General features: G+C 41.7%; 1 protein-coding gene across 42 annotated transcripts in view; it reads left to right on the top strand.

Moving 5' to 3' along the window:
* Nucleotides 1-22,455, top strand: part of DTNB (dystrobrevin beta) — a 131,936-nt gene that overhangs the window by 18,687 nt on the left and 90,794 nt on the right. For all 42 annotated transcript variants that reach the window (XM_085544104.1, XM_085544106.1, XM_085544098.1 and 39 more), the window contains 3 exons: nt 4,641-4,795; nt 9,699-9,804; nt 18,921-19,087. In XM_085544104.1, the coding sequence (XP_085400230.1) occupies nt 4,641-4,795; nt 9,699-9,804; nt 18,921-19,087 (428 nt within the window). The remainder of the gene's footprint in view (nt 1-4,640; nt 4,796-9,698; nt 9,805-18,920; nt 19,088-22,455) is intronic.

The following is a 22,455-nucleotide window of genomic DNA, read 5'->3' as shown; positions in this document are numbered from 1 at the left end:
TGACAGTTTTGCATTTAATGTTCTCTTCTCCACCCCAGCTTTTTTCATAGCATGTGAAAGTTTCTTTTTCTTTTTGCTAATCCTGTTGAGTCCTATTCCCTTTACTACGGTAATTTCCTTCTTTATAAAAATTCTTAGCTGAGGTTCAGCTGAAGTAGGAGGAAAGGCTTTTGACTACTTTCACCAAGTGCTGCTATTTTGTATTTTTGGTTGTCATGTCTTCTTTCTTGCACTTTATCAGCTGCCCTCCAATTTATGTTGTAATGCTGGGATCTGTCCTCCATTATCTGCACTCCCTATTTTCTTTGTGCACTATCTGGATAGAATCATAGAATCACAGAGTGGCCTGAGTTGAAAAGGACCACAACGATCATCCAGTTTCAACCCCCTGCTGTGTGCAGGGTCACCAACCAGCAGCCCAGGCTGCCCAGAGCCACATCCAGCCTGGCCTTGAATGCCTGCAGGGATGGGGCATCCACAGCCTCCTTGGGCAACCTGTTCCAGTGGTAGTAATGAAGAACAGAATTAGTTGATTAATGGGTAAATCATTTATTGGGTAGGGAGCAGGGATGGCTTTTGGAAGGAACGTCTTATAAAACCATAGGAGTTTCTTAAAGTAGGGCAACAAAGTAGAAAAATGCAAAGGATTTCTGACTGATACAGGCTTCTTGAGTTTCTGAAAGGGCTTCAAGTATCTCTTATCAAACATATAAAAACATTGAAGTCTTGAAAGGGATGAAAGGAAGGTCCTTTCCATGTGTAAGATTTTAGCTGAAAGGAGCCCAAAGAAGAGCAGTAAAAAGGTGGGTGAATAGTGCTGGTCTTAAACTGTTTTTAACGTGTCATAAATTGTCTGGAAAAATACAGTGGAAGATGACAGTCTTTTGTATAGTACTTTGGTGTAGTAAAAGCCAAAATAGACTGTGAAGAGTTGTAGCATCATCTGGCAGTGCTGAATAACTGTGAATGAAACGGTAGCTGAGATTCAGTGTGAATTTATGTGAAGTGGTGTGTGCTGGAGGAGTGAGGTGTCATCCTAATGTCATGCACAGAAAGGTGAGCTCAGGAAGCTGTTACTGCTGAGACAGATCTTGGAGCCTCTCCTGGAAGACTGATGTTCTATTTAGCAGTGGTTAAAAAAGTAATGAAGTGTTGTGACCGAGAGGGAAGGACATGAAGAATAAAACAGGAAGATTACAGCATTGTATAAGTCTATGGTATGTTTATGCTTCGTATGAGCACTGCTGTGGTACCTCGCACTTACTCTCCAGATCTGCTTTATCTTTCCTGAGAAGAGCAGCAGTCACTGAAGTCAGAGCAAGCTTTCTGTACAAGGAACAACTAGACTGAGAACAGGAACCTTCAACCTGGATGGGAAGCAAAATGGTGGTGAAGGGACGGTGTTCTGACAACACGTTTGTGGTAAATAGAAACCAGCTGCTCCGTTCCCCTTCCAAGACAAGGGCTGAAGGCACTAAGTGAGCAGGCTGTCAGCTCAGCTGGACCATGAGGCTTTCTGGAAATCCAGGAAGTTGTAAATATTTCTTGTTCTCCTCTCTGAATTTAAGTGGTAGTCGCTTGGTCTCTGTACTTGCATATGCATACAGGCTTTCTTTCAACATTCTGAAAATGTGAGCAAATTGAGGTTGTTCTTTTTCCAGACCGTACAGTGTCTGACAGTACATATGAATGGAGTTGTTCTATGATACCGCTTTGCTTTCAGTGGGGAAGATTATTTCCAGTGACTGACACTCCTTGTGAAGAAGTTGCTTTACATGATGTGCAAGGAAGGAGTTATAAGCTCAGCCTGTTGCTATGGGCTTAGTTTTTTTGCATCACGTTTTTTAAGCTAGGGAAATACCATATAAAGATGATGAAGTTTGTGGATTTGAGTGACTTCATTTTGGCATACAAGCAGATCCATAGTGAAGTAATTAGTGTTTCCTTCCATGTCCTTTCTGCAAGTAAATTGCAAACAGAACCTGGCTTCAAACAAATTCCAACATTGCTTGTTTCAAGGGCCTGCATCCCAGTTGGATCATAATGGCTCCATGGAACATCAGGACCAGAGAGCACCCACGTGGACAGTCTTGTGACCTGGGTTTGTTCCCCTCTCTGGGTGAATGATGATGAAGGCCTGCACTATCTGCACCAGACTGATGGCCTCTCCAATGCCAGGTTCTCAAATGCAAATCACTACATCTTCATCAAATAGCACCTTCCTCTGTGTCCTTCACAGCCTGCTTGTAGGTTTTGGTGTACTGTTATTATGCCTTCCCAATAACTCAGTCTTTTCCAGGCTGAACAAGTAATGTTTCCTCAGCCTGTCCTCACAGAATAAGTGCTCCAACCTGCTGGCCATCCTTGTAGCCCTCTACATTTCAGTATGTCCTTCTTATTCTGCGGTTCTTGGATATTCTGTGATTCTGGTGGTCTTAAAGCTGGACACAGTGCTTGGAGGAAGTGTAATAGGTTTTGAGGGGCAATCCCTGCAGGCATTCAAGGCCAGGCTGCATGTGGCTCTGGGCAGCCTGGGCTGCTGGTTGGCGACCCTGCACACAGCAGTGGGAACTAGATGGTCATTGTGGTCCTTTTCAACCCAGGCCATTCTGCAATTCTATGATACAACAGGAGCTTTTTTTCACAATGTTCATCAAGTTCTACTCCATTTTACGTTGGTATCTTTGGAATTGAGCAATGTTTTGGTGTTCGTTTTTTATTTTCTCTAGTAAAATGAGAAAGTGCAGAAATATGTTTATAGTGTGGTTGCACTGAACTGAAACTTTGGATGAGAATTAAAGTATATTACCTTGTCATCAGGAAACTTAATTAGTACATGCATGATGTGACCTTAAGGTGGGATCTGGAGAAATTACCCTGTTAGCTCCTGTTTAGCTTGAGGTTTTCTCTTTTAAGGTAATTTAGTGCCCTTTGAAAGGGAAGATGACTATTTAATTAAATCCTATGAATCTTTATCTTTTCCAATTTCAACCACTAATTTCCCATGTGAAAGTTTCCCCATGTAGATGACTTCAACTTCATTTTGACTATAAAACCACTTGGGTTTCTTTTAATTTATTCTTGATATAGCTTGTTCATTTTTATCTCATTTTTCATTTCTTTCATAGCTTTAATTACCTTCTCCTTAAAATCATTTAAATCCTGCTCACTGTTGAAATTAGATTAATAGATTGTATTTACCCAAATGATTCTTGTGCTTTTTTTAAGTACAAGTACTGTCATGTTGCAGTCATGTTTTACCAGTCTCACCTTAATAGACTGATTACTGGACCAAGTTCATCTGCCAGTTCTGGTCTGAATCTGATCTTCGGCATTTTAGGATTGTGAAGCTTTTGCTCTCTCATTAGTTCCACTTATTTCCACGGCTTCTCTTCCATGTTAAATTTTCCATTGAAACTTGATCTTTCTGATTGGATTAGTTCTTTAAAACACAGCATTCTTTATTCATCTACCTTCTCCCTTTCTTGTTTGTTTGGTTGTTTTTTCCTTATTTCTTGTATGCCCTGTAAGACCGTTTAGCAAGGACTTCAGACCTTCCCATCAAGCCTGTAAATTTTGCCTGATACAAACCCCAAGCAGTTGTATCACAGAATCATTCAGGTTGGAAAAGACCTCCAAGATCCCCAAGCCCAACCCAGCCCACCACATCCCTCAGTGCCACATCCCCCAAATTCCTTGAACATCTCCAGGGATGGTGACTCCACCACTTCCCAGGGCAACATATCCCAATACTTGGTCACTCTTCAGAGAAATTTTTCATATAGGAAGAAGCACTGTAGGCTTTTTCATGAGCTCAATCCTTCATTTCTTTAGTTTACTGGAAATACACCTTTCTGAAGTCGTCTTTTTTACAGACGTGGCTTTGATCTCTTAAACTAAGCTTACCTTCTGTCAGCGCATCCTTTTTGATGTTTAATTACTTACGGTGTCTTAGATAACCTCATAGATGATTCAGAGGCTGCTTAGTGAAGCATTCTGGTATCTGTCTTGTCTTCAGACATTTTAGGTCTTACTAATATTAGAGAAATCTTTCTTTATAGTGTAACCTGGCTGCAGTTATAGCAGAGACCAAGCTTTACTGTTCAAGAATGTGTATTTTCCAGAGAAATTTTTGCCCCGCGGACAGTTCTGCTTTATCTACGTGCAGCAGTCTTAGCATTTCCCATGACATAATTTTCCTCCAACCCTCCCTATCCATCTTTTCCTATATTTTTACTTTCAGAGCTATATTTTTACTTGGAATCTCTGTGTTAGCAGCATGGATGGGTAGGGCAGCGGGGCTGGAGAGGTGAAAAGGTTCATAGAATCCTTAAGATTGGAACAGATTACTAAGATCACCACGTCCAACCACCAACACATCCCATCCTGCCCCCTAACCCTGATGTCCCGCACTTTCTTTCTTCTCAGTGCTTTTTCATATGGGATGGTGGGAATAGAGGGATTTATAGCACACTGAAACTTGGTCATTGATAAATTTTATCTTGATATCAGCTAAGAAGAAATTGCGCTTAGGATTAAACAAAAGGAGCAGTGCTTTGCAGTTCAAATGAACTGAAATCATTAGGCTTTTCTGTCGCAAGCATGCATTTACTCAAAGGTTTTATTTTATTTCCTTACAGATATTTTCTCTCAAATATCAGACTCAAACGGACTAATGATATTTTCCAAGTTTGATCAGTTCTTGAAAGAAGTTCTGAAGCTTCCGACTGCTGTGTTTGAGGGACCTTCTTTTGGATACACGGAGCATTCTGTACGGACTTGTTTCCCACAACAAGTAAGAGCTAATTCAAAGCAGTTTCATTTCTTGTTACTGCAGTCGTGAAGTCCTGACATCTTTGGGTATAGCTTGTATGGGGTTTGCAGGAAGGGGGATTTGGTGACATACTGTGTGTTAAATAAGCAGATTTAATCCTGAATAATTTAAAGTAGTCCACCTAGGTCTTAAGGAAATAAAGGACTTTGCACACGTTTAGTGTGTTCTCCAAGGAGCACCTTTGAACACATGGGAAGAACATTAAGGATAACCTATTTTTGTCTAAAACAGAAAGCACAGCATTTCTACCTTGGAGTTTTTTTAGGCTTACCAGTAGTAGGAGTATTATTTTCAACAAATCAATTGTTAGTTGGTTTAGTCTGCACAAAATAAATACTTCTGCAGTGTCAACATTTTTGTTATGATTTGATTGTTCCAAGAAATTGCTTCTAATTTGAGATGTGCAATAGCTTAATTAAGCCTTAATTCTAATGTAAGCATAAGCCTAGATAAACCTAGACCTAAACTTAGATGTTTAGGCTGTGAATGTGACTGCATTCTAAGTATTTCTCAAAGTGTTTTGGTTTAGAATTCGTAGTCATTTTTTGCTGAATTCATATTGCTTAGGAATTCATATATTTGAAATAGAACACAAAAAGAAAGGGCCTGTAATTGCTGAGGCATCTTTGGGTAATTCTTTATTCCCAACATCATACCACTCTTCTTCTCAAGCTGCACAAGCCACTCCTGTATGTAGGGATATGGATACTGCATTTAAGGGGCAAATCATGGACTCATTTGAGACCTACCCAGTCAAACATCAGATTCTTAGCTGTACGTGCTCTGTCTACAAGGAGAGATATGAGACTTGCCTCAGTTTTGTCAAGATTGCTGCCTGAACAACCTGGTGTCTTTTTATGATGGTGTGACTGTGGACAAGGGAAGAGCCACTGATGTTGTCTATCTAGACTTCAGTGAGGCCACTGACACAGTTCCCCACAAAATCCTTCTCTCCAAATTGGAAAGACATGGATTTGATGGGTAGACTGTTCAATGGATGAGGAACTGGTTATGAGAGCAGTGGTCAATGGCTGCATGTCTGGATAGAGATCAGTGATGAGTGGTGTCCCTCAGGGGTCACTACTGGGACCGGTGCTCTTTGATATCTTCATCAGTGACATCAACAGTGGGACTGAGTGCATCTTACAGCAGTTTATGGGCAGCACCAAGCTGTGGGATGCAGCTGACACACCCAAGGGACAGGATGCTACACAGAGAGACCCAGACTGTGTGAGCAGTGGGCCCAGGAGGTTCAACAAAGCCAAGTTCAAGGTCTGCACCTGTGTTGAGGCAACCCCCACTATCACTATAAGCTGAGGGGCAAAAAAATTGAGCACAGCCCTGCTAAAAAGGACTGGAAAGTGCTAGTGTGTGCCCTCACAGCCCAGATGGCCAACCATACCCTGGGCTGCACCTAAAGCAGCATGGCCAGCAGGGTGAGGGAGGTGATCCTGCTCCTCTGCTCTGTACTGTGAGGCCTCACCTGGAGTGCTGCATCCAGATGTGGAGTCCTCAGTACAGGAGAGACATGGAGCTGTTGGAATGCATCTTCACGTTGTCTTCTTCAGCCTCCCCCAATTAGTGTGGTTACATGGAAGGAGTTTATTGAAAGTGATTCCTAGCTGATGTGATCACTATATCTGGATGCTGAAATCATTTGTGAGACTGTGTGGATAAACTGGGCACAGGTACAATAATGTAAATCCATGCATTATTGAGCTTGGGGCCAGGAACATTGCCCTGTTTTACTTAAGCCCCACAGGGTCACAGCTGGAGTAACTCAGTCTTGTTGTCCACAGGAAATAGGTTTTATTGGGACACTCCGACAAGAGCTGCCTTCTTTACGATGGTTTCCAGATTCATTTAGAGCTTCCAGCTATAATTTACTATTCAAGGTCAAGTGGGTGCTGCCACAGATATGAGATCATGTCATACTTTTCTTAAAGCTTCTGTTTGCTTGGCTGTGATCAGCGTGTTTCTCATAAGGATGTAGCATCACCCATTGCAGAAAACACCAATGCAGCAAATGCTGGGAGGTGTTGGACTCTCCTGGCTGGCTGTGCTGTGAAAATTAGCTAATTTTCAGTTTGTGTTCTTTGAGCTGGGTCCCTGTTGGCAGGTTATCTGATTGAATTGCATTAGAAATGCCAGGTGAGTAAGGTTTTTGCTTGCTTCATGGTGAGCCTCTGAGCCCAGCTCCAAAAGAGCCACTTTGAGTCTCTGCACTGTAGTTTCAGGAGCAGCAGGAAGCTGCTTGCTGCATTGCCAGGAATGCTTGCAGTGGCAACAAAGCTGTGTTTTGTTAGGTTCATGCTTGAAGCATTGCACTGTATCAGTGCAAAAATCCAGGGCCTGGGTCCGTGCTGCCCTCTGGTGCACTGCAGCAAAGTCACATTGCTTCAGCAGGGCCTGGAAGGTTTAATTTGCTTGAGGAAAACATTTCCAGCAGAAAAGCTATTGTATTACATTTGACTTCTAATGTGAGTTGTGCATATTGTGCACAGAGATCTTTATCACCAGGATACATTTATGTATGACCTGGAGCAACCCACAGGAGGAGGAAGGACCTAGGGCTCCTCTGAGATACAAGGTTTCTGACTTTAACAGAAAGTAACATACATCTGACCTTAGGGCGTGCATTGGTACTCAGCTCTGTCTGGTTCTCGCTCCTCCTCATAATCCTTACGGCCACAATGAATCCTCCTGTTGCAAGTTCATATGGCCTTCAGCTGTCTGGTACCCGTGTGAGACCTACAGGTCATACTAAAGGCACCTGGGTAGCACTCTTAGTGATATTTGGAGTAAGCCCCGAAGTAACATGACAGTAGGACACAGCAGGTCCTGTTCAAGTGAAGCTATTCTGTTGTGTTCTCCTGCTGTTGCAATAACCCCCAAACTTATCTATGAGCTTAGTTGGGTTGCAGTGACCCAAAATGTTGGCATGCATTTGGATGCCTTATCTCTGGATTTGCTCAAGGCCAGGCTGGATGAGGCCCTGGGCAGCCTGATCTAGTGGGTGGCAACCATCCCATGGCAGGGGTTGGTGCTGGGGGGGCTTTCAGGACCCTTCCAACCCAAGCCATTCTATCATTCTGTGTCTCTGAATTTTAAGGTCCTTTCCAACCCAAGCATTCTGTGGTTCTGTGATCTTTAATGAACCTTCCAACCCAACAATTTAATGAGGATTCTGTTATTTTCTATATTGGAAGCACTGTATCAAAACCAAAGTGCCTCTAGGCCGTCTTGGTATGGCTCAGGTGCTGCATGCCCTTCTTCAGCTCTGGCAAAGAATTACAGCCAGAAAATGTTTCATGTGCTGTCATGCATGAGACAGGGTGAGAGATGGGAGTTAGGCAAAACTGGGAGCCCTAGAGGAGTTTGTATGTAATGCTATACAGTCATGGAATCATCGAATCATAAAATGGGTTGGGTTGGAAGGGACCCTTAGGCCAGTTTCAACACCTGCCATAGGCTGGTTGCCATCCATCAGATCAGGTTGCCCAAAGCTCCACCCAACCTGGCACTGAACACCAATTCTACCCATACAAGTGAGCAATTAGTTAAGGCTGTTAGGATGTCTTATGCGCCACTTGCATGCTGGGCAATGATGGCATTGAGCACCATTAGCACTGTGGTTATCCAGGGAAGTGGTGGAGTCACCATCCCTGGAGCTTTTCCAGAACCATGGGGATGTGGCACTGAGGGATGTGGTCAGTGGGCATGGGGGGGTGGGTTGGGGTTGGACTGGGTGATCTTAAGGGTCTTTTCCAACCTGAATGATTCTATGACTCCTTGTTTTTATGGAACCTTGTTGTGTGAACAGGGCATTGGGTTTTCAGGCACTGCATGCTGTGAACAGTTCATAGAATAGAATCATGGAATGGTTTGGGTGGGAAGAGACTTTAAAGCCAATCCAGTTCCAACCCCCTCCCATCAGTAAGGTTGCAAACCATGAAATGAGTCCAGGGTCTTGGGGATCCCAGCCTGGCTTTTCCTCCAGCTCTGCTTGCCCTGCCCTTTGGATGCTATTTGAGGTAGCAGCACCACAAGGGTAAGGTGAGGAAAAAATGGTCATTTGCTTAGGAGGCATTCCTAATCCTCCAGCTGCCTGCATACAAAAGCCAGTGTATTCTCGTGTTATATCCGTAACACTCTCAACTGGCTGGCAACACTCAAATTTGTTACCAATTGTCTCCATCTGTTTGTATTTGCAGCAGAAATTTTCTCTTGCTCACTTGAATTTGAAACTTTAGAAAATACTGCTCTTAAAACATGAAAATACTGCTCTTAAATCATTCCTTCTAATGATTTCATTCCAGTTTCATCCCCGGTGTTAATACATTTTCTAAGCCTTAGCATAATTCTCCCCTTGCCTCCTGTTTTGTATTTCTTTGAAGTAATTTACTGTGTGGATACTGTATGAATATTGGTTGTAATTACCTTTTATTTTTCTTAAACGTCTCCTTTTTTTCAGTGCTGCCCGTATGGTTGAAGCACCTTTTCCTACAGTGTTAAATGATCACTTCACATCTGTTGTATCCCTCGTTGAGCTACAATGTGGGAGCTAATCCAGACTGACTTTTCCTTTGTGTCTTGGAATTTTCTGCTCATCTGTGTATCTTTAGTTTCTATGCAATGATGCTGTGTCTGTACCGATAACCTCTTTGTGGGTGATGCTGTTTGCTCAGTGTAGACTGAAGCTCCCTGAGCAAAATGTTGCTCTTACCTTTATAGCATTTGTTATATTGTTGGTGGATGGAAGCAGAGTAGTAGAGAAACGTTAAAGCTGCAGTTATTTTTGATGGTGAAATTTTGAAATGAAAGTGGATGATTTTCTTAAGTTGTGTTTCTTTTTCCTTTGCAGAAAAAGATCACGCTAAACATGTTTTTAGACACATTGATGGCTGATCCACCTCCTCAGTGCCTTGTGTGGCTGCCTCTCATGCACAGACTTGCCCATGTTGAAAACGGTAAGTGGAATATTTTGTACAAAACATCTGTCAGAGCAGAGCTGTGTATTGATCAGTACGTTGGTATGCTGTCCTTTCTCAGTGAGTGTGTTCCCACTGTAACTGTCCAGGTCTCAGAGCACTTAGGCTTTAGGATTCTGTTGGAGTGACACATACTCAGCATTTCTATGAGGAAAATGGAGAACTGATGGAACCAACAACAATGTCAGTCAGTTACTAGTATTTAAGTTAAGGTTCTAGTATTGTTAGTGGTGAAAGACAAAAAATAAAGTAGAAAAATTACATTCTCTCAATGCTCCCATTTACTCTGAAACTTTTTAAAGTAAATCTTCACTTGAATGATGCTTTAACATATGCTTTCAAGTGTGAACTTCCAAAGATGTTGGTACAGTTTAAATGTCTGTCTTGAGCAGCATTTGAGCACATGAGTCATAGAATCACAGAATATCATGACCCATAAGGATCATCGAGTCTAGCTCCATCTGGTCACTTCATTCACTCACTATGAATGCTGAGTTCCTCTCACTTCCAGACCTCTTCTAAAATTCCCTTTTTTACTGCTTACAGAATGTATTCAAGGAGCAGTAAGAGATGGGAAAACTAAATGTCGTCTTTTATTTCCTTCACCATGCAGTAAAATCATCTTATCATTCTTCAACACCTCTGCCCTACCAGATGTTACCTTTTCTTCAGCTTAGCGTGTTTATAAGCATCTCGGTGTAGATTTCTCCCTTTTAAGACATAGATAAATTCCCTCTTATCATTGCCCAGGCACAGCTTTAAAGCTCCAGCAGTCTGTGTGTCTCTAGCTGAGTGTTCAGGATTTATTCCTGTCTCTGCTTCCCGATGTCTGTGAAGTGGTTCAATATTGCTGTGATTTCAATATGCTCCTTTATGGCATTTATTTTATTGTCTTTTCTTGAGCCTCTTGCAAAGCACATCCGGTTGTGATTTTAATCTGCATTGGTACAGCGCTGAATAAGAGCAGAGCTGCAATGCTCAGTGGGCTTTTCCTTGTTTATTGCAACAGAAGAGATGGTTGATTTTCCAATTGCTCTGTATGTTTACAAAGGTTTTCTGACAATTATGTGGACAATTGTAAAGAAAAAAAAGTGATTTATCAAGGACTTTTTGGCAGGAGGAATGTCATGGAAACAGATCCGAAAGGGAAAACTTTTGAAAGAGCTGAGAAGGTTGATTTAATTGAAGTGTTAGGCAGACTGTGGTACTGCCAATCTCTTTCCCACCCTTATGTAACAGGTTGAAATGGCAACAGCTACTGTTTGCTCTTTTTCCTTTATCCTCTTATATTTATAAGCTTTTACTCCAAGTAAAGCACTCAGATCGGAATAAGTACAGTAAGGGAACAAGCAGTAAAAAATTAATATGAAGTATAGGTCAGGGTAGAATTTCACAGAGTTCAGACAAGGGTAAAATGTTGAAACACAGTGGAATAGTTCAGTTGGAAGGGACTTTCACTGACCATCTGGTCCAACTACAAGGGAAATGTTGGAAAGATCTGGAGATAATCCAGTAGTCAGGGCTTTTTTCTTGAAACTACCTGGAAGAAATTACTAGATAGCCAAAATAGTGATGTCCTGAACAGTGCCCTTTGCCATCAGGTTGGGGGAGGTGGTCAGTGCCTTCTGTCTTTGGGATGGAAGAGGTGGTCAGTGCACCTTTGCCATTGGGTTAGAAGAGGTGATCAGTGCCCTGTGCTGTCAGGTTGGGGGTTGTCCAGGCTGTGGAGTCTCCATCCTTGGAGACGCTCAAAACCCAACCTGGTAGTGATGCAGCAGCAAGCTCCAGTTGGCCCTACTTGAGCAGATGTCCTGAGGTTCTATCCAGTCTCAGCTACTCCATGATTCTGTAATTCTATATATTTTTACAGTAGAAATTCCATTAAATCATTCCCTGAAGTTCTTTATTTAGGAAGTAGCCTTCTCATCTTGTGGCTCCGGTCATTAAGTGATGTTCCCCTGATAGAATGGCTTCAGTCCCTGAAGATCCATCCTTAATTTTGTGTCTTTCCTGCAGCCATTTTGGTCGTATTTCCTGACATTACCTGATCAGTGGTAGCCTTGTTCTGCAGTCTGTTGTTTCTTTCCAATTTTCTCTGGATTGTGCCTTGTCAGTGCTTTTTGTTGCCTGATCTTTCCGTCCAGGCAGATGCTTGTCTCCTTCATGGTTTGTCAAGATTCTCATTAATTACTGTGGCAATCATGGCAAAGTTACTGCGGAGGCACCTGAACACCTTAGCTGACAGTCTGAATTAAAAATCCTCCTATTTCTATGGCTGTCTTTCCAGCTCTGTTTCAAGGAAAAGGCAATTAGGCTGTGAACTGACTTTGTTCTATTTAAGAAATAGGTTTTTTCCTTACCTTTGAATCTTAAATCTTCTTTCTCAACACATCAGACAGATGCCTTGGGTTGGTGGTATAAGGTGGGTCAGCACCTTATTTTGGAGAGCCATCAGTTCAGTTTGCCTGCCAACATTCAGCATTGTTTTCATGTGGGCATTCTAATCCCTTTAGTTTTGTTCCTGGAGAAATGCAAATGGAAGGGGTCTTCAGGCTGTGCTCTCTTTCCTCCTATGTTAAAAGGAAAATATTGAATATCCAGCTCTTGAATTTGCCCTTTGTGTTGTCTTAAGCTTTCATTATCACTGGTAGAAATACTTCGCTAGCTCATTTGCTCTCTAGGGTAAGGACTGTACAGTGAGCCAGAAAAACAAGTGTATGTATGGTTAAGGACAATGCAGTTTGTCTTTAGGAGTTCCTAATTAGAGAATAACCCATTGCATTTTTTCATAGTGTCGGGTCATTCTTTGGTTGGGTTTTGGCTGCTTTGTGTGGCAAATCAATCTTTGGCTTTCCCAGAAGCTCAAAATCACTGCAATAACTTCTGTAAGGGATTGAGAATTGCTACTTGCTCTTTTCCTGAAGTGACCCAATTCATGTTTAGCAACTGCTAAGCAGCCTTGCCTGTAGTAAATCATCTTATTCCGATAGAACCTGGCAGTGGACTCCATTTTCAGCTTTTCTTTGGAAATAAACAGCTAAAAATAATAAAAAGCTCAAAAACCCACAGAACTGCAGTGCTTATGCCATTTTTCTTCTTTTTGTTCTCCACGTATTTTGAAGGGAAGAAGGTGATTTCCTGGGGAAATATGCCATTCGTGCCTCTGTGCTCCCCCAGGCTACTGGGAATTCTCATTTCCATTAAGAAAGCTTTCCATAAGCTCACAGATGTCCCACAAAACCACTCAGAAATATCCTAACAGTAGCAAAGGAGTTCCAGTGGCAGCTCCATGCTTTCATTTTGGTCTGGTCCTCCTCTGAGAGGCATAATGTCACTTAACACGTACCAGTGATGAACATACGGAAGCACATTTCAAAAAGAAAGAAATTCCAGGAGGTTTAAAACCCATCATTTTCCTGGATAAAAATTACGTAATGCTTTTCAGCCTTTCCTCTTGCTGGTCCCCAAGCTTTCCTGTGGAATGTAGATTTCTGCAAAAGGCCATCCATCCTTCATAGCCTGCTGCATGGCACGTGCCAGACTGCCGCAGTCCATCTGAAGCTGCTGATCCCGTGCAAGGAGCCCATCTGATCTGCAGGGTCAGGTGGAAAGCAGATCCGAAGAGAAGGCTTTATGTAAAGGTTTGGCAAAGCTCGAGAATTTTTATCATTCCTTTCATAGCTCACACTCAGACTTTAATTTCACAGGTTTTTCCCAGCTAGTTTTTGCTAGAGTTTTATAAAACACAGGAGAGGAGGAAGACAAACCAATCGGGTGAACCCCAACCAACCTACACCTTCCTTCCTGCCCCTAGATTCTGCCAGTGCCTTGTCCCTTCTTTACAAGCCTTTCCTCTTCTTCCATCCATACTACTCAGGATATGTCTGTGCATGCATGGTAACTTGTCAGAACTTATCTCGGAAGATGATTTGAGTTCTGTTTTGATGGGTTTTATACATCTAATATATCACAGGAATTCATCATTGTAGTTGCCAGAAATTACATTTTTAATACTTAGTAGTGCTTTCTACAGGAAAACTGAGTTCCAGAAAAAGAATACAGAACCCATTTGGGCATATTCACAAATTCATTGAGTTAGGAGGTCAGGTTCCTTGTTTAATCAATAGAGAAGTTTGGGTTCCTGTGTTGAACTGCTACTTGAGCAGACCTCTCTCCATTGGGCTGGGCTGAGGATGTTAATCTGCTGGAAGACTTCAAGGCTTTTCTTTCTGCTTATTAGAATAGTAGAATTCTATTCCATGGAAAAATGAAAAACTCTAGAGTTGGAACCTGGAGCTTGACACATACATTATATACTGGGCATTATTTCTGTGCTAATTTTGCATGAGTTTGTTAACAGTAGGATTTTTGTGGTATGTATGGCTTAGTTGAGCAGATGAGCTAACATCATCGTTGGTAAGTATTTTGCCTTGGAATAGTAGAATTTAGATGTTCTGGATGTGCACATCAGTATTCCTGGCCTGGGTCCACAGGGACAAAGCACAGTCATGTAGCAGTATGTCAGCTTACAGATGTAGCTATTAGTACCAGATGAAAAAGAGTGGTATAAAGACAGATGTTTAAATAAAGGTTTGTATTTATAGTCATGGCAAGTTCTTCAAAGCGTTTCTCTTCCAACACTAATTCTGTCTTCGCCAGAGTTTTTGAACAATATGTTTTTCCACGTCTTCTCTGCAGCACTCTTACACAAAAATATTACTTCATCTGCATCCTGCTTTAGCTTTCTACTTTCATTATCTCCTCTTTGATTTCTTTTCTTGTATTTTAAAGTTCTTATATTTTCATTTTCCTTTAGCTGCTAGTTTTTTTTCTTCACATCCCTCTCGATTACTCCTACGCACTTTTATAAAGGCTCTGTTTTTTTCTCCTACCTATTTCTGTCTGTGTTTTGTTCTTGAGATCCTTCCCATGGAAATACTCTGTCATCTCTATGCAGACAACCTCGCTATGCTTCTCAGTTCCAGACCAGTCTCCAGTCTGCATATATCTTACCTGTCTCATGTATGTTTACATTAACGGTATTTTGAAATAATATATCTGAAATGCAGATCCACAATTACTCTAAAACTTTTCCTCATTATTTCATTTTCAGTAATCTAACATGTATATTACTGCTGTATTTTGGAGGCCCTTATCGTATGTCCCAGTGGGAAATGCATTGTTCAGACAGACCTGTGGCTTTGGCATTAGCAGAGAAAGCGTAAGATGGAAGATGGATGCACAGAAGGAGGGCAGCAAACAGAGATTTCAAGGCAGGGATTTGAGGGTTGTAGCTCAAAGACTGGTGGTGGAGTAACATTTACCATTTGGGTGGGATGCAGTAATGAGGGATTTTGAAAGGAATGGCTTTTGTAGTAATGAGGCAGAGGGACTTATGTCCTCTTCTTCAGGAGTCAGAGAAGAAAACATGGACAAATTTTTGTGTCCTTATAATCTGAAAACCTAATTCAATATATTCCAACCATTGTGGTTGGAGAAGACTTCTAAGATAATCAAGCCCAACCCAAACCCATCCCACCATGTCCCCTGACCATAACCCCCAATGCCTCATCTCCACGGTTCTGGAACACCTCCAGGGTGTTCATAGGATTCATAGGATTTTTTTTATATGTATTATGATATTGGAGAGTCAGAAAAGCAGACCACTGAAATGGGGGGGGGGGGGGAGGGGGATATAGAGGAGTCTCAGGTAGATCACAAGGTGGCACAAGAAGGTTTTTGAATAAATTACAGTTTTGTAGAAGAGATCAAATGAGAGAGATCTTTGAAACAGAGGGAAGAAAAGGAGGAGGAGAATGGTCACGTCACATTTCCACTTGAAGAGTTTAACATGTCCAGATCAGAGGAGAAATGTGAATAAAAAGAGAGATATGAATAACGACTGGACAATTGATGATGGCAGTTTTGTACACTGATGGCTGAAACAGTCTGCTGCTGAGAGTTAACCAGAAGAATTTTGGAGGCTGGCAGAGCTGAAAGAAGAGGTGAGAATCACAATATCCTTTAGGTTGGAAAAGACATCTGAGATCATCAGTTCCAGTGCAGGAAGGAAGGAACTGGTTGTCCCTGTCAAAAAGAACCCAGGAGGAGTCTTGAATTTTTGAAGCACTGACAATCAGGAAAGAGAATGACTGAAGTCTTGGAAGCAGTGAAAAGTAGAAAGAAGCTTAGAACTCCCATTCCCGTACGCGACTGGAAGCTTTGAGTAAAGGGACACGTTCCTAGGAGGAAATGTCAATAGCAAGAACTTGTTCAGATCACCAAGGCAGGGAAAATGAAGCATAAGCAATGACACCAGTGAATGCTTCAGAAGCAGAAAGGAGAGGAAGAATGAGATGGGATGAGGTCCTTGTGCTTCAAGCATGATGTGGAGTCAGACATGTCAGCAGTATTAGAATCATCGTCGGTGAACCATGGCAACCTCAGTCCTGAATGGATTAGCGTGGGTGGAAGCATGGAAGGCAGTCTGAACAGGAGACAACTAAAGTCTACAACGCCGCACTTTATTGGCACATTGACGTATTCCAAAAGGTTGGAAAAAAAGCATCTGTATCTGATTTTGTTGTAGCACATGGCGGTAACCAGGTAAGGAGGACCTCATCACCTCCAATAACGGCTGTTTCAGTCTTTTTCCTCATCGTATTTCGAGCTTGCTTTTGTAGTATGCTCAGAACCCTGTTACCACTGTTACTTTGTCTGGTGTTTAGTTCATTGGAATGCTGTTACTGCTTTCCTTAAGTCGAGTGCATCAGCTTCAAGTTTTTCATTCTTCAGTTCAGAACTCCACGTTAAGGTAGTGGCCCCATGCTTGATCCCAGCAGGAGACAGACGCTCTCTGTGGACAGAAGGGTTCTTGGAGGTGGATACCAAAAAGCCGTGGGAAACTATGATATCATCCGCTTCCCTTTCCAGAAGCAAACCTGGATGTATGTAAAAGTTCTCAGGAGATCTGCCCGGCAGCTGCTTAAAATGTTCAGTCCAAAGGTTTCAGCGTTGGTGAGGATGAGAAGCTGGGCTGAGATCAGTGTTAATTATTCTTAGGGTGAGAAAGTTTTCCCTAATATTCTAGCATAGATTTTTCTTACTGCAGTTTAAATCCTCAGGTCCCTGGGTTTCGGCTGCTGGCTCTGCAGAATGCATTGGTATTTCTGTAAGTACCTCTTGCATGTTTGGTGCCTTCTCACAGTCACCTCTTAGCTAAGCTGTCTCCTTGTTCGTTGAAATATGATGCCCCAAATTGGGCATTTTGTCAGTTTTTCAATATTTTTATGAAAACAGCGAGAAGCACTTGACCTGGAATAAAGCCCTTTGGAGCCCTTCTCATTAGATCGTTCTCTTTTGATACTTTTCTGCTCTTTTCCAATGAGACTCACATCACAGTTACAGTCCTTCCATCTGCTGAGTATTTCCCTCTGTTAGACACATACCACGGCACACCAGTTTTGGAAGAATTACTGAAGTAAAATGGGAAATTGGTGACATTTAATGCCCTTTTTCTATGTTCAAGGTCAATTAACCTGGCATGGAAAGACTCAAAGTTGAGTTGGGAAATGTTGTTTGTGGTTCATGTTCTTCAGGCGCTTAAATTGCTGTAGTATTTGTTCAAGTACTCTACAAGTTAAGATAACACGGGAAAGGCTGTAGCTACATATGTATAATTTCATCTTCTCTTAAGGATCAGAAATAATTACAAGTTTTGTGATACCTCTTTTAAATCACTTGCTAATTTTCCCTCATTGTTTTGTTTCTGTCTTTGTCCTGGGATGCTGCATTATTCTTTTAACCATCTTCTATAGGCTTCATTTTGAATGTTAAGTTATTGAGCTCATCATTTTAGTCAAGTTGCTCTTTTTACGACAGTCTGTTCCTTCCTCTGCCCAGAGATATTTATACTTGTTTCTTTAGCATTGTTTCTTTAAGGAACTGACAATTCTCTGAACTCACTTTTCCTGTTAAATTGTGTCTTCTCGTATTATACTCACTAATTCTCATATGAATTTACTGAAGTCACTGAAATCTTCTTCTCTGCTTCCTAAGATTCAGAAAATTTCTCTGTTGCTGTGTTAACTGAAGGTTGCTTGTCATCCTTTTTTATTACTTTTCCCACCAGTTCTTTTCTTATATTTGAAATAAATGTAGAACTTCCTTTTCATTGCTTTCTCTACCTTTTGGATAAAGATGTGGTCAGCAGTTCCTCTACAGCAGCTTCCATTTCCAATGGGCATTTGTATCATTGAAGTTGACTGTCTTCTATGTATCACTTTTTTATGTGGTGTTCCTGTATAACAGTAAGTGCATCATCCACCTGATCCTTGGCTTATGATATTGCTGTCCAGGTTGATACTCAAGTGGTCTTCCCTGTAGTTATTACCCTGATGTTTCCAATGACTTGGGCACACCCATCCTCTCTTTGCATGGTGTTTCTGCACTGTCGAGCTGGACAAACCCCTGGTCTATGGGAAGTGTTCTCTAGTAAAGGGCTTTAGAGCAGAAACACATTGCTCTGAATTTGAGTGAGAAGCTCTTGTTTGACTCAGGGCCCTTAGGCAGAAATTAACCTTTGTGAACCTTTTTTAGAGGTCTTTTTCAATGTTCGTGATTCTATCATTCTGTCTAGGGATGTGGTGGGAATGGGTTGGGGTTGGACTTGATGACCTTTGTTATTTCAAGCTTTAGTGATTCTATGATTATATGAATACGATGCTATTGCTTTCCCTGTCCTCTCGTGTTCTCTCTATTGATCCAACATCTATTGTTGAATTTGCATTGAGGTTTCTGGTTCTGAGGAAATCCAAAGGGGGAAGAAGCTGGAGAAGAAATACTGAACTTGTTGGATGGTGCTGATATGTTATCATCAGCTCACATATGTAGCTATTCTTCCTAAATAATCTCTTCTTCTCTTAGGGCTTGGCCAGAGTAATAATTTCTTCTAGTGATTAAGAACCTGGGTTGTGGTGCGTTTGGGTTTGTTTTTTTTTTTTTGGAAGCTTTCATGAAATGTAATGATTGCAGTTTGCTTAAGGTTTGCTTATTACTTTTCATTCTTGTTTGTTTTCCTCCCCATCTTCACCAAGTCTTCCATCCTGTGGAGTGTTCCTATTGCCGGTGTGAGAGCATGATGGGGTTCCGGTACCGGTGTCAACAGTGCCACAACTACCAGCTTTGCCAAAACTGCTTTTGGCGTGGCCATGCCAGTGGGCCTCACAGCAACCAGCACCAGATGAAGGAGCATTCCTCTTGGGTAACTTGCCTTTCTTTGTCAGCCTCTTCTGTACTAAAGTTGTTTTTGTAACAGAACTGCACAGTAGGAATGTTAAAGGTTTTCAAATAGTCAAAGTGTGTAAATAGGTAAATTGCTTTATTTTTACTTATTCATAACGTTAATCCTTTATCAGTGGTTGTCATATTCACTGGTGTTTAAAGCACACAGTACAGTCCTTTTCAAGGCCCTAACACATTGTTTTCTTCCTCCCTTCACCACAGTTCTACATTTTTATATATTATTATATACTACTATTATTTTCCTTCTATTCTAGCTTAAGAAATCTTAAAGCTTGCAACTCTTTCCTTCTCAGAAAGGTAAACCAATTGGCATGAATGCTGTCTCAAGAATGACCTGTGTCTAAGCGGCATCTTTAAGCACAGTATTTCTTTAAAAGAAAAGGGCTGTATGATAATCACATCTAAAGTAACAAGACAATTCTAGATGTAAAAACTTAATTTCTGGCAAAAGATTTAAGTCTTAATTTTTTACTTTTTCAAAGAGGAGATCAGATGATGACTGGATTATAATTAGTAATTATCTCCATGAGGAAGAATGGTTATGGTATGACTTTAATTTAGAAAGCTGGGGCTTAGTACCAGGCAGCAGTTAAACTATCGTCTAAAAAAGACTTTGATACTTAAAGGCAATTTGCTGAGAAATCTGTAGAAGGAAAGGAGTTTTAGCAACAGAAAATGCTGTTTTATTGCTCAGAAACAAGAGTTAGCTTGTCTTAGTAGGAAATTGCAGCAGCAGCTGAAATGGAAGAAACATTTTTAAAAGATATTCTTATGTACATATGTTGTGTTTGTAGGAAGATTAAGTAGAACAAATATAAAGATACGGGGGGACATGAGCTAAAGGAATAAAAGGTAGGAGGGGTTTGGTAGAGTCAGAATCCAAATCAAAGGGAGATTCAATCAAGAGACTAAAGATTACCTACAGGTGAAGCAAAGGCAGAAGGTAGAAATCAAGGACAAAATGGAGAAGGTCAGGGGATTTCAGTAAACAGTAAGGCAGTCGTAACAAGCGTGTGTGATCCTGTAACCTAAAGCAATATTTCTTTTTCTGTCTCTAGAAACATCTGAACCTTCTGATGATTTGCTGTGGCTTTTTTTCTTTTTTGACTGGTTGGTTCTTAAGCAACAAAGTGTTCTGAGTGGACTACAAAGTTCAGTGATGTATAAAGTACCACTACACACTTAGTAGTCCCCTGTAAAATGAATATGGAAGGGCATTTTTTAAAAGAGGACCAATATCTTCCATTATTTTCTATCTATGCATCTATTTATCTGTCTGTACTGGGGGCCAGTACTTCCAGGCTGCAAGTGCACACTGCTGGCTCATACCCAGTTTTTCATCCACCAGAACCCCCAAGTCCTTCTATGCAGGGCTGCTCTCAATGAATTCTCCCAGTCTGTACTCAAATCTGGGGTTGCCCTGGCCCAAGTGCAACATCGCTTGGCCTTGTTAGACCTCATGAGCTTCATATGTGCCTGTCCAGGTCCCTCTGGATGGCGTCTCCCCTTTCTCTCATGTTAACCACCCAGCTAGGTGCCATCAACAAACTCACCTAGGTCCTTGTCACTGATAAAGCTGTTGGAGTGCACCAGACCCAAGATGAGCAACCCCTGGGGGACTCAACTCATCACTGCCTCCATCTGGACATAGAACCATTAACTACAACCCTCTGACTGTGACCATCCAACCAATTCTTTATCCACAGAATAGTCCAGCCTTCAAACCCACATCTCTTCAGTGTAGAGTTAGGATGTGGTTGGGGGCCATGTCCAAGGCTTCCCACAAGTCCAGGCAGACAACAACAGTTGCCCTTCTTTTGACCACCAGTGCCATCACTCCATCACAGAAGGCCACCAGGTGGGTCAGGCATAGTCTGCCCTTGGTGAAGCTGTGCTGCCTTGTCTCTGATCACCTCTTCATCTCACATGTGCTTAACGTCTCTTCCAGGAGAATCTGCTCCATGATCTTCTATAAATAATAGTGTTTTGTTAGTTATAAATACCCTTCAGTGAATGGCTTTGGAAGACTTATCAGTAAACCCAGCAAATGTTCAATGTCAGTAGGGATAAAATCTTGACTTCCATTGGGAAGCCAATGCATTGAGCACTAATCCAATGGAGAATAGCAGGCAGACCCTGTTATCTACAAGGTTATTGTTTAGCAATACTGTAAGTAGTTGTTAATAAGATTGTGTTTGCAAAATTGCTTCTATATTTCTAGTTCGTTTAATTTTCCACTTAGACTACCTGAAAGTAATACAACATCTGGAGCATGTTCCATTCTGTCCTCAGGGGCTGAGGGGACACAGTACTAACTGAGGGCACACCACAGTGCAGGGCTTGTGAGCCCAACAGGGGAGAAGAAAAAAAACCTCACTTCAGAATCTCCACCTTTGACACTGAGAAATATGGTTTTGCTGCTTCCTGCTGCCAGAGCTGCACAAAGCCTGAGGCCAGCCAGTACTGAGCTTGCTGAAAGAAGGGTTTGATAATATTTACTTGCTCTGTTCAGTCCTCGAACTGAAAAAAAGAAAAAAAGTTTGAATGATCTAAAAAGTAATGTTGGAAGTGGTGTTACAGAAACAGTTATGGAGCTGATAGTTGGTTTATCCATAATTCAGTTGTCCACCTCAGATGGGGAACTTCAGAGGTGTTCAGAGGGCAGGAAGCCATAACTGCACATCTGAAGTAACCATTCTGAAAAGAAAGGAACCTCTGGGATGTTCAGCAACCAGACACTGAAATTTAACTGTTGAAAAGCCTCCTTGGTTCCTTCACCATAGATATCCAACCTTTTGTCCTGCTTGGGCTGCACTGAGTGAAGAAGAATTGCCTTGGGCCCCAAGGAAATGGGTGATGGCTGAAAGTATTTGAAACTAAAAGCACATTGGCTGTGTTTCTATCTAAACCTGAAGAGCATAAATTGGACTGTAGGATGTGTGAAACCTGGAGGCTACTGGGGATACCACAGTGACATGTCCAGGTACCCAGCTGACTGAGATCCAGTGTGATGGGAAGTTGCAGTTGTTCATGAAACACAGTTCATAGGCACTGAGGGATGTGGGCAGTGGGCATGGTGGGAGGGATTGGGGTTGGGCTTGGGGATCTTAGAAGGTCTTTTTCAGCCTTAATGATTCTGTGATTCAAAGATGCTTAATGAAGATGTCAGACAGAAAAGTAAAACTCAGATAATTGGGGGGGAAAAAAGCTATTTCTGAGGGAAAGCAGCTATCCCTACCAGGTACTTCAGCACACTCTGCCTTTTTCACCCTCAGCCACGCTGAGAATCATTATCCAAAAGTTGGTGAAAATCTTCTCTATCATTTT

This window comes from Coturnix japonica, chromosome 3 (genome assembly GCF_054131305.1).
Source record: "Coturnix japonica strain WE chromosome 3, WE-NBRP24, whole genome shotgun sequence".
Lineage (NCBI taxonomy): Eukaryota > Metazoa > Chordata > Aves > Galliformes > Phasianidae > Coturnix > Coturnix japonica.
Note: the sequence above shows the minus strand (reverse complement) of the source record. Positions and strands in the feature narration are given on the sequence as shown.